This window comes from Mobula hypostoma, chromosome X2 (assembly GCF_963921235.1).
Source record: "Mobula hypostoma chromosome X2, sMobHyp1.1, whole genome shotgun sequence".
Classification (NCBI taxonomy): domain Eukaryota; kingdom Metazoa; phylum Chordata; class Chondrichthyes; order Myliobatiformes; family Myliobatidae; genus Mobula; species Mobula hypostoma.
Window position 1 is genome coordinate 35969197 of NC_086129.1, and position 19830 is coordinate 35989026.

Below are 19830 nucleotides of genomic sequence, written 5' to 3' on the forward strand. Positions count from 1 at the left end.
TGTGCTGAGAAAATTCAAGCAGTGGTGGATGCACCAAGGCCAAAGGACGTGTCACCGTCGCAGTCATCATATTCTCTTACCATTGCAGAGAAAAATTATACACAGATTGACAGAGGCCTTGAGATTGGAGTGTTTCAACCAGTACTTGTATGGGAGAAAGTTTTCTTGAATTACTGACTATCAACCACTAGTGTCCATTTCAATTCACAGAAGGTTGTTCCACTAACAGCAGCAGCACAAATCCAGAGATGGGCTCTGTTTCTTGGACAGCACAATTACAAGATCAAATTCAAGAGGACAAATAATCATTGAAATACTGATGGATTGTCCCATTTACCCTTGAAAAAAGAAATACCTAAAAAAGTTACAAAACAGGACATTCCTCTTGACATATTCTCCCTAATGCAAATCAAATGTCTCCCTATTATGGCAGTGATGACCCAAATGAAAACCAGAAAAGTCCCCACACTTTCTCACGTCTACAAAAGCAACCCCAGAAATTCTAGTTCCCCCATTTTTACCAGTGCCAGGATGAACTTGCCCTTGACTGAGGAGGGGGGGGGGTTGCCTTATGTGGGGATTGAGAGTTGTTCTACCGTCCAAGCTGAGAGCTAAAGTGTTGGAGGGGCCATAAGTGGGCATCTAAGCATGGTTAAAATGAAAACTTTGGCTTGAAGCTTTGTCTGATGGCCTGGGATAGATCAGCAGATTAAGCAGCTTGCCATACACTGTTTGGGATACCAACATGCCCAGAAGATGCCAAGAGCAGTGCCTTTCCATTCCTGGGAATTATCTGCAATGCCCTGGCAGAGGATTCATGGGGATTTTGCTGGACCATTTATGGGCACAGATTTCTTGGTAGTAGTGGATGTGGCCACAAAGTGGCCGGAAGTGTTGCCAATAGCCTCCACTACAGACTCACACACTGTTGATGTGTTGAGAAGCCTCTTCTCAAGGACTGGTAATTCCAGAACACATAGTCTGACAATGGACCACAGTTTGTGGGGGAACATTTCAGTCATTACCGAAAATGAATGGAATAAGACATATTACATCTGCACTGTACCACCCAGCTAGAAATGGCTTGGCAGAAAGGTTTGCTCAGAATGTAAAGAACGCATTGCGAATAATGTCAACAGAACACACTACACTGACACAAACAGAGAGTCGCCAATTTCCGACTTGCATATCACAGTGCAGCACGCTCTGCAACCAACAACTCACCAGCTATGCTGTTCCTGGGTCGCCCCTTGTCCTCACACTTGGATCTCCTCAAACCCAGTCTCAGGAGGAGTATGCAGGACAAACAGCTGAGACAGATTGAGGGCTCCTCAACAAGGAGATTTCGCTCCTGGACAATCAGTCCTGGCGAGGAACTACAGAGCTGATCAAAAAGTGGGTACTTGGGAAGATTCAGGACAGAACTGGACCACTCTCCTACACAGTGGAGATTACATCTGATGTCATTCTGGAGATGACACGTCCATCAGTTGAGGAGAGCAGAGTCAATTGTTAGAGAAGAAAGGTCTCTAATGCTTTCAGAACCATTTCCTGCAGTCTCAGAGTCAACTCCTACAACCAGCGTGGAGGAAGCCCAAAACATGAGATTGTTTCACAGCCATGTCCCACCTGCCAAGCAGAATGACTCCCCCCCCCACTCCCCCATCAGGAAGGACATTATCCCACAAGAGTAAGAAATCCTCTACAGAAATTAAATATTTAGGCCTCAATAGGACAATTTAAAATTTACTATGTTGTGGATGTTTTTGTGCAGGTATTATTGTATTGTATAGCATATTGTGTGTGTATGTCTGAAACCCCCTTTTTACCAGGCGCCTCTAGAGATGCAGCTTGTTAGCCCCGCGCTAACAGCCACTGGACTCTGTGATGAGAAAAATCATCTTTCTCCAACTCTGTATGTCCAAGGTAGATATGAATTGGGTCCTGCCAAACCCATGAGGTTGGGATGTCTCGCCCACCTGAACCCTGATTTGCGTGAATACTATGTAATTTACTGCTCTCATGCAATCAACCGGCAGCAAGAAATAACAGACTGCACACTGCAAACAACTATAAAGAAAGTATATTTATGAACGTTAACTTAACCAAACAGTTATTAAAGAAAGAAAAACACAAAAGGGCCCATCATAATTAAACAGTCAAATGTGCACGTAAGTTGAAACTCATCTTGAAGTTGTCTTTAACTCATGCACTGGACCCCTGGTCTACTTCAGAGCACACACCTCCTTCCAAATATCGCTTGAAATCCATCTCGAACAAATGGGCTCTCTCACGGGAGTACTGGTCCTTCTTCCTTGAAGCCATTCATCTGCACAAAGCACCTTGTGCAACAGGGATGGCATCTTCAGCCATCTTCCCTCCTGTCTTTTCCCAGCTTCCGCCAAAAAGACCTCGACCCACACCAGTGTCTGTCACCAAAACCTCTCCACCTAGCATTCTCTGGAACCATCTCCCAATTGGTTGGCTGACACAACATTCCTAAGTTGAACAACAAAGCCCCTTATCTTAGCTCAAACCCAAACAGACTGAAAGCAGAACAGACTGCTAAAATGAAATACCTACAGCAAAGCAGTAAAAATCTTAACCAGGGCATTACATATACATGATTAAGCACTTTGTTGTTTACATAACTCATTATGGGTTATATGTAAAAGTACATGAATGACATCATGTCGTACATGTGCTCCTCACTAAAGACAGAGCACACATGTTTAACTCCAGACTCCTCGTGTTTTTATTTCGTTTAGTTTTACATAACAGTGAAGAGGTACCAATCAAGCAGACTACTTTGTCTGGAGAGTGTGATAAGAGTCATGGAGTACTACAGCACAGAACCAGGCACTTCAGTACATCTAATCCATGCCGAATCAATAACCTGCTCAGTTCCATTGACCTGCACCCAAACCATAGTCCTCCAGACCCCTCCCATCCATGTATCTATCCAAACTTCTCTTAAATGTTGAAATCAAATCTGCATCCACCACTTCTTGCATTGGCAGCTTTTTCCAAACTCTCACCACTCTCTGAGTGAAGTAGTTTCCCCTCATGTTCCCCTTAAACATTTCACCTTTCGCCCTTAACCCATGACCTCTAAATGAAGACTCTCCCAACCTCAATAGAAAAAGCCTGCTTGCATTTACCCTATCTATACCCTTCAAGATGTTGTATATCTCTATCAAATCTTCACTCAAGCTACATTCTGGGAAATAAAGTCCTAACCTATTCAACCTTTTCCTGTAACTTAGGTCCTCCGGTCCCAGCATCACCCTTGTAAATCTTCTCTGTACTCTATCAATCTTATTAATATCTTTCCTGTAGGTAGGTGACCAAAACTGCACACAGTACTCCAAATTAGGTCTTAGACAATTTCAATATAACATCCCAAATCCTGTACTCAATACATTGATTTATGAAGGCCAATGTGCCAAAAGATTTCTTTACAACCCTATCTTCCTGTGACGCCATTTTCAAGGAATTATGGATCTGTATTCCCAGATCCCTCTGATCCACCGCACTCCTCAGTGGCCTATCACTCACCGTGTAAGACCTACCCTTGTTGATCTTTTGGGGACATCAGGAGGTGAGCCTCTTGCCGCAGGATACTCAGTCTCTAACCAGCTGGGTCAGTTATTAGAATCTCTTTTTGAAAGTAGTCATTGCTTGGTACTTTTGTACCATGAATGTTACTTGCCATTTATCAGCCCAGGCATGAAAAATGACCTTGCCCTGCATGGCAGGAATGAACTACTTAAAACTCCAGAAGGTACCACAATCAACAGAAGCCATTCATGATGTCTTACCAGCAGAGGACGATCTGTGAGGCAGGTCATAGTTACGTGAGGACTGTAGGAGAATTTTAGAGGACTGATTGGCTGCTGAAAGGTGCTATGCATTGTTTTACTTGCCGCTTCTTCTCTCTTCAAACTGGATATTAACAAAAAGTAAGTCACTCTTTTGAATGTTGCAATGACAATTACAAATCCTACACCATAATAAAAATTACAGCAAGAGCTCACATCAATGTGTCCAACTTAAAAGTTACACTTCTAAAAGCTTCTTAATTAGTCATTCATCTCATGGTTATTTGTGGGATTTGGAAATAGCTGTCACATTTGAGAAAAATATTGTGCATTATGGTGTTTTAAACTTTCATAAATATTAGACATGCAGAAAGCCAGTCAGGTAGTGGATACTACATAAAGCAATTATGGAACACACAAAACACATGAGAATTCAGCAAGTCAGGTAACATCGAGGGGGGAATAAACAGTCAATATTTCAGGCCTAGACCCTTCATCAGAACCCTTCCTTATGCTGTCACTAATTTCACATATATTAAAAAATATTTAGGCATATTTAATCCACTATAGCCAGCAAATAAACAAATAAATACTCCTTTGTGCAATACGAAAGAAAATTGCTTTACATAGTATCCACCTCAAGCCTTAATAACCCAGAAACATCATAATCTCTTCAGAGGTACAACTAGTCCAGACAAACGTTCGTCAATTAATATAGAGAGTTCCCTCAAAACAAAAGCACATGAAATGCTGATTACTTAAGTGGTAAAAATAATAGATAATTAAACTCTTTTTCATTATTAGTCTTCTTAAACAACCTAGCCACTGAAGGCACACAAGGTGGATGGGAGTTTAAAGTTTCATCAGAAAAATGTTGATTCTGATAACCTAATGCTAGATTCAGAGTAAATGCCAAACCTTGGAGCTACTCAATTATGTTAGTTTGTAGTGAAAGAATATTCTTTTATGCAGCACTTTCTAGAATTGCAGGATGTCAAGACCAGTTAAGTTCAGTCACAGTTGTGATGCAAATAGCCACGACTGCTTACTTATACACAGTAATACCAATTGACAAGTAAATGTTTAATAATTCACAAGAAGGGCTGTCCCTCTAAAAAAAAAGCATCACTTCCTCAATCCTGAAGGTCAGCCTGTGAAAATTCAGGGACTTAGTGCATGATTGAGGAAAAGATACAAGCCTATTATGAAATTCACTGAATATGGCTTTTTATTTTTTTTTTGATTAGTGTTTCCATTTCAGCATTTGCAGTTTCTTTCCTTTATCCAATAATCTCGATTACCAAGTGAAGGTATTTCAACTGAAATACACATCTTTCAGATAGACATTTGTCCTAGTGATCCAAGAATTTCCTGGTTCTCTCCAGAACATTCTGAAACCTCAGGAGATGCTTTACAGGAATGCACATGTAAACAACTCATTGTTTCCATGATAAGAAACATAATTATGATCCAGTATCATTTTAACAATCATAGATTATTAATTAAACCAGATCTTTACTCTCCTTACCTGACATTGTACAATGAAGGAACCACCTCCCAATGACCCCGTCGTAGATCAGTAATAGGTCTGTTGGGAATTGCATCAGATGTAACCAACAATCTAGAACAGCAATGTGTACAAAGGAGAAAATAATTAATATATAAAATAATAATATGGCCCTCTGACTGAATGGGAAACATGATGAAGATCTTATGAACTATTCAGTGAAAAAGGATACAGTAATTGGCTGAGCTCCTGTTCCCATTTTCTTTGAATGGCGTGGTAATGGCCCCCCATCATTACAACTTTAAGATGGTCTCCAGATCAATACATGAAGTGAGAAAATATTTTTTCACACGAAGGAACAAAAATTTGGCCTCCTGAACTCTCTCAGTCAAAAAGCTGTGGATATAGAAGGTGACTTGAAAGCTTCAGAACAGAGTATGTGGACTTTGTGGTTGAGGTTGGATTAAGCAAATACTCATGAATGGAACTGAGGTACACATTAGTAATGATTTAATTCAGTGGGGGTAAAGGGCCCTTTCTGACCTTCTGTTTCACAAAAAAAATTAAATAAACATACCTGGGCAGGTTGGATGGGGAGTGCACCTTCTGTCTGTCATGCTGACTCGTTGAAAAAGCACGTTGATGAACGTCACTAGCCACAGGATTCTCCCATCCTGGCTGGGGAACAAGGCCAAGCTGCATTCGGATACGATTAAAACTGCAATGGAATAGGTTGATCAGGGGCTTTCAGAGTAAAAAAATGGTTACAGCATAAAAGGTGGCCACTTGGCCTTTTCACGTTGTAACAGCTTTGTACAAGAGCAATCCAGCTACTACACCCTCCAGCCTGCTGCCCAAAGCCTAACAATTCTTTCATTGGATATTTATTTATCTGCAGTTGAATTAGACTCTATACTACATTTCACATTTTAACCATTCGCTGCATATATGTTTCCTCATTTCTCAGTTTCTTTTGCTAATCACCTCATTCTATGTCCCCTGGAATTTCGACCCTCTGTCAATGTGAATTGTTTCTTCAAATATCAAATTTCAATGAAAATTTATTATCAAAGTGGTTATATACTGTACTTGTTCTAATTCTGATTATTCTGGCATCTTACCCTTCCTTTCCAGTCTTGATGAAGGTTCTCAGCCCAAAATGGCAACTGTTTATTCATTTCCATAGATGCTGCCTGACCTGCTGAGTTTATTTAGCATTTTGTGTGTGTTGCTCTGAATTTCCAATATCTGCAGAGTCTCTTATGCTTACGTGTACTATATGTCACCATATACTACCCCGAGATTCATTTTCTTACGGGCATTCACAGTAGATACAAAGCATCTATAAATTTGCTGATAATCCAACCACTGTTGGTAGAATCTCAGATAGAGACAAGAGAGCGTACAGGAGCAAGATATGCCAAATAGTGGAGTGGTGTAACAGCAACAACCTTGCTCTCAACTTCAGTAAGACGAAAGAGCTGATTGTGGACTTCAGGAAGGGCAAGACAAAGGAATACACACACACATACCAATCCTCATAGAGGGATCAGAAGTGGAGAGAGTGAGCAGTTTCAAATTCCTGGGTGTCAAGATCTCTGAGGATCTAACCTGGTCCCAACATATCGATGCAGTTATAAAGAAGGCAAGAAAGCAGCTATACTTCATTAGGAGTTTGAGTGTATTTGTTGACATACTAAATCTTTTCAAAAACTTCTATAGATGTACCGTGGAGAGCATTCTGACAGGCTGCATCACTGTCTGGTATGGTGGGGGGGGGGGCTACTGCACAGGACCGAAAGAAGCTGCAGAGGGTTGTAAGTCTAGTCAGCTCCATCTTGGGTACTAGCTTACAAAGTACCCAGGACGTCTTCAGGGAGCGGTGTCTCAGAAAGGCAGTGTCCATTATTAAGAACCTCCAGCACCTCCAGCATGTCCTTTTCTCACTGTTACCATCAGGCAGGAAGTACCAAAACCTGAAGGCACACACTCAGTGATTCAGGAACAGCTTCTTCCCCTCAGCTAAATGGACATTGAACCCTTGGACACAACCTCACTTTTTTTTAATATATATATTATTTCTGTTTTTTGCACAATTTTTAATCTATTCAATACACATATACTATAATTGATTTATACTTATTATTTTTTCTTTTTTTTCTATATTATGTATCGCATTGAACTGCTGCTAAGTTAACAAATTTCACGGCACATGCCAGTGATAATAAACCTGATTCTGAAACACAATAGAATCGATGAAAAACTACATACAAATAAAGACAAACAACCAATGTGCAAAAAACAAGTTGTGCAAATACAAAACGGAAAAACATAATAAATAAATAAATAAATAAATAATATTGAGAACATGAGTTGTAGAGTCCTTGAAAGTCAGTCAGACTCAGAGACTAAAATCACAGGGTCACAAGGGTGCTGGAACCTGCCACGCCACTCTTTAGTCCTGTGCTTTCAAAATTGTTTTTATGGCCTTCAATCTATCGGGTGGTAGCTTTTTGGAATTCCAATGAATCTCTCCTAAAGCCTATCCAATCTCTCCTTATAACTATGTGCATCATACCATATCAACAGAATTTCCACATCAACCCTGTCTACAATTTTATCAGAAACCACTTTAGTTAGACATTTTGCTCTTCCCCTCTGCAGGACTGCTCCCTAAATAAACCTTATTTTAAGTCAGCTCATGAGGGAAAGGTGTACTGTTGGGAGTAACCACTTTTCTTAACTAATATCTTTCATATGTGTTTAAAAGATCCCATACTACAATTCAAAGAAAAGCAAGGTATTTCTCAAAATCTTGAACAATACTTATCCTATGACCAACAATTAACAAATCAGGTTATTAACACAATCCTCTTTGTAGGACCCTGCTGTGTACAAATTAGCTGCTGCGTATCCCATAGTACAAAAAAAGCTACGCACAAACTGTACAATGTACAAACAGCTATAGTACAAAGTAAAAACTCAAAAGTTTCACCGTGAAGCACACTGAGAGATCCTGAGGTTGTGACAAGTGCATACAAAGGGTACAATCAGAATTTGAAATATTAGATGATGCATTCTTTAGAAGTTTAGAAAACAAAAGGACACCAGGACAACAAAATGGGCAGATGTACAACAAATGAACTTCTATGACATACTATGAGACACAAGACCCCAGCATCCAGGCTATGCTCCCTTCTCGCTGCTGGCATCAGGAAGGAGGTACAGGAGCCTCAGGACCCACACTGCCAGGTTTAGGAACAGTTATTACCCCTCAACCATCAGGCTCTTGAACTAGATGGGATAAGTTCATTCACACCATCACTGAACTATTCCAACTGAGTTGGACTCACTTTCAAGGACTCTTCATCTCATGTTCTCAATATTTATTGCTTATCTAGTATTTTTTTCCCTTTCTTTTTGCGTTTGCATAGTTTGTTGTTTTTTTTGCACCTTGGTTGTTTCTCTGTCCTGTTAGGTGTGGTCTTTCATCGATTCTATTGTGTTTCTTGTATTTGCTGTGATTGTCCACAAGCAAATGAATCTCAGGGTTATATATTGCGATATGTATGTACTTTGATAATAAATTTACTTTGAACAAGATGTTTTGACAGCTACAAGTAGCATAATGTAAATGGTACAAAATAAGAGCTGAACTGAACCCAAAATAAAAACTTCTGTGTATATTTACAAATTTATCAAATAATACTGTGAAAGAATGGCAAAAATAACTTTTTAAAGAACTGTTTTTGCCTTAAGAGCAGAGATGGGGAAAATCAGTTCTTATCCAATTCTCTCATAAACACAGGAGGTTCTGCAGATGCTGGAAATCCAAAGTAACAGCACACAAAATGCTGGAGGAACTCAGCAGGTCAAGCAGTATCTATGAAGAAAGCATCGACGTTTAGGGCTAAGTCCACATGAAGAGTCTCGACCAGAAACGTCGACTCTATTCCTCTCCATAGATGCTGCCTACCCTGCTGAGTTCCTTTTATATGGGACACTTCTCTCATCCTGCGTTAGGGTGAAAGATACAAGAACATCTGCAATACATATGAAACGCAAAGTAATGGTACTCCACTATCCCATCAAAATGTCTTAAACATTTCAGGAAATGCAAAAGAGGATTTTCTATCTGTGTAACGGCGGAGAATGAGGCGGAATACGTCTTGGAATCTTTACATCACAGCTTGAAACGAAATATACTGCAAGAACACCACTCATTTCGTACCTTTCTTGCAAGTCATCCCAGGTTTTCTCAGTTTTATAAGATGCCATGAGTTAAGATTTCAAACCGGAGATGAAACAAATCGTATGTACTGAAGTTTAGTACAAAGCAAATACTGAAACTTTAAAAGATCATTGGGCGGATGGGCACCGCTGCCACCCGAAGTTTTAGTAATCTTCCTTTGCCCTGGTGGGAACCGTCTTGAACCACTGATTTCCAGGGTGGTGTCCTAGCGATAATTTTCATCCGGTGCAATGTACTTTAAAGCATTACGATACAATTTTAAAATACGAAGTTAAGCACTTGTAATAGTAACACGTCTCCAGGCGCTTCACAGTAGTGCAATATACTGTAACACGCTGGAATTTAACAAATTTGAAGTCTTCCACACAGTCTATCACACCAAGTTCCTCGAATTCATTCCCTTCCACCGCCCAATGCAAAGCTGTTGCGTGTACACGAATCGGCTGCAACGGAGAATACGCTTCAAAGTTTTCACTGGCCGGTAAAGAGAATTGTTCCGTAATTATTATATATACACGGCCGGGATTTATCCGTTGGCTTGGTAACCGACGTCTGTTTTAGGGAGGTTAATCCCTTTAGTTTGGAACACACACACACACGGATGTCCGGCTATAGCTCGACTCTCACCTACAAATCCCGCCACCGACAACCGATCACAAGCCAGGCCCTGCAGGGTTCCGTTACCTTGGCGACGGCCCCGGTATCGAAGCAACGCCAGGTTCCCCACCTACACCTTTTCTTTCGTCTTTATGACTTCTATTTTGTCTCCCTCTGACGTAGTTTCTTTCCCATCTAGGTTTTAAGTTTTTAATGTTCTTATTTTCTGTTCATTGTGTAATATCTATGCAGAGCTCATCAATTCGTGGCAATTAAGACTCCCAGATTCGTTGTCCTTCGGGCGATTTTAGAGTCTCCGGAAATTAAAGATTAATTTCCAATACCCCATTGCAGATAAAAAAGACACGTTGGAAGTGATTGGGGATTGGACTTTTCTTATAATTTCCTCCTTAATTTTCATTTTATTGCTGTTGGAGCTGGGAATAATGGCTGGTTGGCAGTGCTGATCAACTTGATTGATTTTTTTCAACAGTGTGGTGAAATTAAGAAGAGCTATATATTTAGACTTGGTAACTTTAAACACTTGTCCTCCAAAAAATAAGTCTATCAAGTATGCAATATCCTCTGTCTTAATGTGGGATCCCTTTCCTTTATTTTCTTCTGAACCACCTAACAAAAGTTGTCCGTGTTTTTTTTCTTTTTCTTTCTCTCTCTCTCCCTCTCCCTCCCTCCTCCCCCCACCTACCTATATAGTTGCAAGAAAATGTTTGTGAACCCTTTGCAATTATCTGGTTTTCTGCATTAATTACTCAAAATGTGGTCTGACCTTCATCTAAGTCACAATAATAGACAGGCACAATATGCCTAAATTAATAACACACAAACAATTATACTTTTCATGTCTTTATTTAACACATTGTTTAATCATTCACAGACCAGGCTGGAAAAAGTATGTGAACCCTTGTATTTAATTACTGGTAGAACCTCCTTAGAAGCAATAACTGCCACCAAACATTTACTGGAGCTGCCAATTAGACTTGCACAACGGGGAATAGGAATTTTAGACCATTCCTCCATACAAAACTCTTTCAGTTCATCAATATTTCTGGGATACCTTGCATGAACCATCCTCTTCAAGTCATCCCACAGCATCTCAATTGGGTTAAGGTCTGGACTTTGATTTGGTCATTCCAAAACACAATTTTTCTTCTTTTTAAACAGGAATGTAGATAGTGAAGGGGGGGGGGCAATTGCTGGAAGTTTAAGGAATTGATGCTCATGTCATCAGGTTGGAGGCTACCCAAATGGAATATGAGGTGTTGTTCCTCCAACCTGAATGTGAACTCATTGCAGCAGTAGAGGAGGCCATGGACTGACATGTCAGAATGGGAATGGGAAGTAGAATTGAAATAGGTGACCACCAGGAGATCCAGCTTTCTCTGGCAGATGTAGGATAAGTTCTCGCCAAAGCAGTCTCCCAATCTATATCTTACAGATATACAGGAAACCACAGCAGGAACACTGGACACAGTAGATGACCCCAACAGACTCAAAAGTGAAGTGTCATCTCACCTGGAAGGACTTTTCGGGCCCTGAATGGTAGTGAGGGAGGAGGTGTAGGGGTAGGTATGGCTCTTGCTCCACTTGCAAGGATAAGTACCAGGAGGGAGATCAGTAGGAAGGGATAAATGGACAAGGGAGTTGCGTAGGGAGTGATCCCTGAGGAAATCAGAAAGTCGGGGGGGGGGGTAGGAAAAGGTGTGCTTGGTGGTGAGATCCTGTTGGGGATGGTGGGAGTTACAGAGGATTATGTGCTGCAAAGCGGAGGCTACTGGGGTGGTAGGTGAGGACAAGAGGAACCCTATCCCTGGTAGGGTTGTGGGAGGATGGGGTGAGGACAGATGTGCACGAAATGGAAGAGATGCGGGTAGGAGCAGCATTGATGGTGGAGGAAGTGAAACAGAATTGAAATGGGTGGCCATGCAGGAGATGGTGGCCCATGGCCGCCTCTATTGCTGCGATGAGGCCACACACAGGTTGGAGGAGCAACACCTTATATTCCATCTGGGTAGCCTCTACCCTGATGGCATGAACATTAATTTGTTGAACTGGTAATTGCACCCCCCCCCCTTCACCATTCCCATTCCTGTTTCCCTTTCTCACCTTGTCTCCTTACTTGCCCATCACCTCCCTCTGGTGCTCCTTTCCCTTCCCTTTCTTCCATTATTTCTACCCTCTCCTATCAGATTTTCCCTTCTCCAGCCCTTTATCTCTTTCACTTATCAGATTCCCAGCTCTTTACTTCAACCCCTCCCCCCTCCCAGTTTAACTTATCACCTACCACCTTGTACTTCTTCCTCCCCTCCCCTCACCTTCTTACTCTAACCTCATCTTTTTTTCCAGTCCCGATGAAGGGTCTCAGCCAAAAATGTCAGCTGTGTTCTTTTCTACAGATGCTGCCTGGCCTGCTGAGTTCCTCCAGCATTTTGTGTATGTTGCTTAGATTTCCAGCATCTGCAGATTTCTCATCTTTGTTCTACAATTCTTCTAATGTCCTCTGAAAGTTGTTTTGAGCGAGGCATGGTGCACATAAACAGAACTTTCTTGAGAAGAGCAGGCTCTGTCAGTAACCTGACTTTCTGTACCTTTTTTATCGGGCAGGGCACCTCTACAACCCATACCTCCAATCTCATCTCATTGATTGGAATACCTGACTCCAAATAGCTTTTGTAGAAGGCATTACCCCAGATGGTCACTTTTTTTTAAAACCTCGACCATGTTGTTTAAATGGTATACCCAGCATTGATGAGAAGAAGTACAATTGTTAATGTGTTATTCATTTAGGCAGATTGTGTATTGTGACTTAGATGAAGATCAGACCACATTTTATGAGTAATTAATGCAGAAAACCAGGTAATTGCAAAGCGTTCACAAACTTTTTCTTGCAACTTACATCAAACACACATACCTACCCTGTTTTCTCCAAGTACCACATCTCTATTTAAATGGTTCCCTCATGCAGAATGAGTTTGGGACAGCATCTGAGAATTCTCCAAGCCCCAACTAAATTCATCCCTACAACAATGTCAGTTTAGATCAGGAGAAGGCCGTTGACAGAATAACACTTAAGTATATAATGGAGAAAAAAATCAAAATGAGCTTTGGGGAGGGAATCCACAACTGCTCTGCACAATTATCAGTAGGAATCTTCCTTTTCAAATCTGGAGTAGACAAGGCTGTCTTATTTATGAGCCTTTTACCAAAACCGTCAGGAAGAACACAACAGAGATGATCCCTGCTAATCCAGACAGCAGCACAAGTCAAAGTCTCCATAGACAATTTCACCTTCTGCTGTTCAGACCCACTGATTTCACAGACAAATCAGCTTTGTGACTTGTTTGAGGTGGCCTCAGGGTCAGAGACAACTGCAGAATAAAAGATATTATGTTCTTTGGCTGCTGGTCTAACTGATCCTTTGTTCCCTTCACCATCAATCCAATATGTGAAGGTTCAGGGAATTGGTTCAGACTGGGACATGCAGCAAAAACTGACTACAACAAATAGTCAGAAAGCGAATAGTCAAAAAATGCTGGAAACATATTTTGTTATTACTTCTGTGGAAAGTGAAAAAGTTAATATTTCAGGTTGAAGACCTTCTATCAGATTCACAAAAGAGAAAAAATGTTTTGTTAACAGTACTTTCAAATGTGAAGAGATGCCTTTCAAATGTGAAGATAATACCGGTCTTCAGTTTTCATCAATAGTAAAAGTGAGAGTAAACTTGGTAATAATGTTGTAAAATATGAGGATTTTCTCTGTTAAACAAACCAGAATGGCATTTTTTTTTTCAAATAGCAATAGGCGGGAAAAAGCTGATATAACAACAGAAGATGTTCTAATCACTCAACAGATCAGACGCATCTGTGGAAACAGAAACAGAGTTAGATTTTCAGATCAAAGATCCTCTATGAGAACAGCCGAGAAAGGGTATGTGAGGAATGGATAGAACAATAGAAACATCTCTAATAGTATTGTGAAATAAGCTGTTGTTGAAACCTTCTAGTTGGCAATAGGCTGATGTTCAAAGGGGCATTGTTTTCTTAGATATGAGTCATTGAAAACTAATATTCAGGTGCAGTAGATAGTTCGGAAAGCAATTTGTCTGCAGGCATTTATTATGACAAATTTGGGTCCAAGAGTAAGGATGTCTTACTATGGTTGTAAAGGATGTCTTACTATGGTTGTAAAGGATGACACCTGACCTGCTGAATGTTTTCAGCATTTTCTGCTTTTAGTTCAGTTTTCCGGCATCTACATTTTGTGATTTATATTAACAATTATAACATATCTTGATGAGATCATACCTAGAGTAATATTTACAATTTAAAAAGATGTAATTGCCCTAGGGCAGGGGTTCCCAACCTGGGATCCACAGACCCCTTGCTTAATGGTATTGGACCATGGCATAAAAAAGGTTGGGAACCCCTGCCCAATAAAGATTTCATCAGACTTGCTCCTGGAATGGTGGATTTGCTGTATTGGTGAGATTGAATAGACTTGGCCTTGAAAGAAGTGAAGAGGACTGCAGTAGTGACAGGAGATTCCATAGTTAGAAGAATAGAGACGAGATTCTGTGGACACAATAGAGACACCCGGATGGTGTGTTGCCTGCCTGATGACAGGGTCAGGGTTGTCTCAGATTGGGACCATGACATTAAAAAGGGGGAGTGTGAGCAGCCTGAAGTTTTGGTACATATTGGCACCAATGAAGTAGGTAGGAAAGGTGAGGAAGGTCCTGAAGAGAGATTTTATGGAGCTAGGTAGAAAGCTGAAAAGCTGGAGCTCTAGGGTAGTAATCTCTGGATTGCTGCCTGTGCCACACGCCCATGAGGGTAAGAATAGGATGATTTGGCAGATGAATGTGTAGCTGTGGAACTGGTGCAGGGGGCAGGGGTTCAGATTTCTGGATCATTGGGATCTCTTCTAGGAAAGGCACAACCTGTAGAAAAGAGGCAGGTTATACCTGAACCCGAGGAGGACCAATATCCTTGTAGGCAGGTTTGCCAGAGCTGTTGGGGAGGGTTTAAACTAATTTCTCGGGGGATGGGAACTGGAGTGGTAGGGCTGAGGATGAGGTAGATAGTTTACAAACAGAGGCAGTTTGTAGTGAGACTGCTAGCAAGGAGAGGCTGATGATAGGACAAAGTTGCAGTCAACAGGATGAGTTGCAATGTAAAAGGGGGACAAAATCAAAAAGGGTCACGAATACAGGACTGGAGGTGTAATATTTGAATGCATGTAGTATTTGCAATAAGGTAGGTGAACTTGTAGCACGGTTCCAGGATGGCATGTATGACGTTGTGAGCATCACTGAATCATGGCTGACAGCTTAATGTCCAAAGATACACTTTGTATTGAAAGGACAGAATAGTAGGCAGATGGGGTGAGGTGGCTCTGTTGGTAAACAAAAAAGAAATAAAATCATTAGAAAAAGGAGACAATTGGATCAGAGGGTGCAGAATTGTGGGCAGAGCTAAGAAACTGCAAGGGTAAAATACCATGGTGGGAGTTACAATATATTACAGACCTTCGAACAGTAGCAAAGATGTAGTCTACAAATAACAACAGGAGACAGAAAATGCATGTCAAAAGGGCAATGTTACGATAGTCATGGGGAATTTCAATATGCAGGTAGATTGGGAAAATTAGGTTGGAGCTAGATCCCAAGAGGGGGAATTTGTAGAATGTTATGAGGTGGCTCTTTAGAGCAGTTCATGGTTGATCCCATTAGGGAATCAGCTATTCTGGATTGGGTGTTGTGTTATGAACCAGAATTGATTAGAGAGCTTAAGGTAAAGGAACCCCTAGGAGACAGTGATCATTAAATGATAAAATTCACCCAGCAATTTGAGAAGGAGAAGCTAAAGTCAGATGTATCAGTATTACAGTGGATTAAAGTAAATTACAGAGGCATCAGAAAGGAGCTGGCCAAAATTGATTGGAAGGGAACACTGGCAGGGATGACAACAGAGCAGCAACGGCTGGAGCTTCTGGGAGCAATTCAGAAGGTACCGGATAGATACATCCCAAAGAAGAAGTATTCTAAAGGTAGGATGACATAATCGTAACTGACAAGTCAGAGCCAACATAAAAGCCAGAGAGAGGTCACATAATAGAGCACAAAATTGTGGGAAGTTAGAGGATTGGGAAGCTTTTAAAAACCAGCAGAAGGTATTTTTAAAAAGTCATAAAGAAGGTGTGGTGGGAAGATGGCGGTGCGACGTAGCTCGCAGCAGCCACTCCAGTAGTGATATCTGTTATTTGTCAAGTAGGGTGCCGTGCACAATCCTGATTTGATGGAGACGGATGTGAGAGCACAGAGGGACATCTGGTGAAACTTCTGAAATGCCTGCTTCGCTGCTGCTGCTACTGTATGATCCAGAATCTCTGGAGGAGAAGGCCCCGAGTCCTCGGCTTTGCTTGTTGCTTGGCGGCTGGGGCGGGGTCAAAGTGCTCAGTAGAGGATGGTGCTCGGAGAGGCTGTGTCAGAGGGGCTGGTCGGAGGCTCAAAGTTTTCGGACAGACTCAGAGTCCGCTGCGGTCAGGTGCTTCCAATGGTGCTGCATCAGTGAGTTGGCGGCGTTTGGGGGTTCATGGCGGGGAGAGTTCCTCCCTTCTGCCGCCTGCTTGGGATGATAAGTCTATCGGGACTTTGAGACTTTTTTTTCACCGTGCCCATGGTCTGCTCTTTATCAAATTATGGTATTGCTTTGCCCTGTTGTAACTATTAGTTATAATTATGTGGTTTTGTCAGTTTTAATCTTGGTTTGTCCTGTGTTTTCTTGTGATATCATTCTGGAGGAATGTTGTATCATTTTTTTAATGCATGCATTTCTAAATGACAATAAACGAAAACTGAACTGAAGATGGTATGTGAAGGTATGTTAGCCAATAATATTAAAGAGGATACCAAAAATTTCTTCAGACATATAAAGTGTAAAAGAGAGGTGAGAGTTAATATTGGACCCCTGGAAAATGATGTTGGAGAGGCAGTAATTGGGGATAAAGAAATGGAAGACAAATTGAATAAGTATTTTACATCAGATTTCACTGTGGAAGATGCTAGCAGTGTGCAGGAAGTTTGAGAGTGTCAGGGGGCAGAAGTGAGTGAAGTTGCCATTTCGGGAAAAAGTGCTTGGGAAGCTGAAAGGTAGGTAAGTCACCTGGACCAGATGATTTACACCCCAGGGTTCAGAAAGGGGTAGCTGAAGAGATTGTGGAGGCGTTAGTAATGATCTTTCAAGAATCACTAGATTCTGGAATGGTTACGGAAGACTGGAAAGTTGCAAATGTTACTCTGCTCTTCAAGAAGGGAGAGAGACTGAAGAAAGGAAACTATAGGCCAGTTAGTCTGACCTCAGTGTTTGGGAAGATGTTGGAGTTGATTGTTAAAGATGTGGTTTCAGGGTACTTGGAGATACATGATAAAACAGGCTGAAGTCAGCATGATTTCCTTAAGGAAAAATCTTGCCCAACAAAATTTTTTGGAATTATTTGAAGAAATATCAAGCAGGATAGACAGGAGAATCGGTTGATGTGGTGCACTTGGATTTTCAGAAGGCCTTTGTCAAGGTGCCACACATGAGGCTACTTAACAAATTAAGAGCCCATGGTATTACAGGAATGATACTAACATGCTTCGAGCATTGGCTGATTGGCAGGAGGCAAAGTGTGGGATTAAAGGGAGGCTTTTCCGGTTGGCTGCTGGTATTCTACAGGGATATGTGTTGGGCCTGCTTCTACTTACGTTATATATCAAAGATTTTTGGATGACAATTGATGGCTTTGCGACCAAGTTTGTGAACGATACGAAGATAGGTGGAGGGGCAGGTAGTGGTGAGCAAGCAGGCAGGCTACAGAAGGAACTTAGACAGGTTAAGAGAATGGGCAAAGAAGTGGAAGATGGAATACTGTGTTGGGAAGTGTATGGTCATGCACTTTGGTAGAAGAAATGAAAGCATAGACTATTTTCTAAATGGTAAGAAACTTCAAAACTATGCAGTGCAAAGGGACTTGGGAGTCCTCGTGCAGGATTCCTTGAATGTTAATTTCCAGGTTGAGTCTGTGGTGAGGAAGGCAAATGCTATGTTAGCATTAATTTGGAGAGGACTACAATATAAAAATGAGGATGTAATGTTAAGGTTTTATAAAGTATTGTGAGCAGTTTTGAGCCCCTTATCTAAGAAAGGATGAGCTGACATTGGAGAGGGTTTAAAGGAAGTTCATGAAAATGATTCCAGGTTTGAAAGCCTTGTCATGAGGAGCATTTGGTGGCTCTGGGCCTCTACTCACTGGAATTCAGAATGAAGGGTGACCTCAGTAAAACCTATCAAATGGTGAAAGGCCTTGATAGAGTGGATGTGGAGAGGATGTTTCGTATCTGGGGGAGTCTAAGACCAGGGGACACAGTCTCAAAATAGAAGGGTGTCCTTTTAGAATGGAGGTGAGGAGGAATTTCTTTAGCCAGAGAGTGGTAAATCTGTGGAATTCGTTGCCACAGGCAGCTGTGGGGGCCAAGTCATTGGGTGTATTTAAGGCGGAGGTTGATAAATTCTTATTAGTTAGGGCATGGAAGGATATGGCGTACAACAGGAAAATGGGGTTGAGAAGGAAATGGATGAAATGGTGGAGCAGACTTGATGGACTAATTCTCCCATATCTTATGGTCAACTCTAAAGAACAAGAGATGATGCCATTGAAATTTCCAAAATTCTCATAGAATTGAGAAGAAGGATGATACCCTTGCTCGAGGATTTCAGAAACAGGGATCACATTCTAAGGACAAGGGTAAACATGAGGAATTCTGCAGATGCTGGAAATTCAAGCAACACACATCAAAGTTGCTGGTGAACGCAGCAGGCCAGGTAGCATCTCTAGGAAGAGGTACAGTCGACGTTTCAGGCTGAGACCCTTCGTCAGGACTAACTGAAGAAAGAGCTACTGTCCACCAGAGAAAGCAGGATCTCCCAGTAGACACACGTTTTAATTCCACAACCCATTCCCATTCTGACATGTCTATCCACGGCCTCCTCTACTGTAAAGCTGAAGCCACACTCAGGTTAGAGGAACAACACCTTATATTTCGTCTGGGTAGCCTCCAGCCTGATGGCATGAACATTGACTTCTCAAACTTCCGCTAATGCCCCACCTCCCCCTCATATCCCATTCATTATTTATATACACACATTCTTTCTCTCACTCTCCTTTTTCTCCCTCTGTCCCTCTGACTATACTCCTTGCCCATCCTCTGGGTTCCCCCCCGCCCCCTTTTCCTTTTCCCTAGGCCTCCTGTCCCATGATCCTCTCATATCCCTTTTGACAATCACCTGTCCAGCTCCTGGCTCCATCCCTTCCCCTCCTGTCTTCTCCTATCATTTTGGATCTCTCCCTCCCCCTCCCACTTTCAAATCTCTTACTAGCTCTTCTTTCAGTTAGTCCTGACGAAGGGTCTCGGCCCGAAACGTCAACTGTACCTCTTCCTAGAGATGCTGCCTGGCCTGCTGCGTTCACCAGCAACTTTGATGGGTGTTGTGAGGATAAGGGTGAACCTTTTCGGACTGAGATAAATACTTGGAAGGTGTGACTCATTGGAATTCTCTACTGTGGAAGGCCATGAAGAAATATTCACTGAT

At 41.6% G+C, this 19830-nt stretch overlaps 1 protein-coding gene across 1 annotated transcript in view; it reads right to left on the minus strand.

Moving 5' to 3' along the window:
- LOC134340756 (uncharacterized) overlaps positions 1 to 10212 on the minus strand; it is a 33053-nt gene extending 22841 nt beyond the window's left edge. The window contains exons 1-4 of the mRNA XM_063038240.1: positions 9560 to 10212; positions 5906 to 6046; positions 5350 to 5442; positions 3822 to 3945 (exon numbers count right to left, since the gene is read on the minus strand). Of these exons, the coding sequence (XP_062894310.1) occupies positions 3822 to 3945; positions 5350 to 5442; positions 5906 to 6046; positions 9560 to 9606 (405 nt within the window). The 5' untranslated portion in view covers positions 9607 to 10212. The remainder of the gene's footprint in view (positions 1 to 3821; positions 3946 to 5349; positions 5443 to 5905; positions 6047 to 9559) is intronic.
- Between the last annotated feature and the right edge of the window lie 9618 nt (positions 10213 to 19830).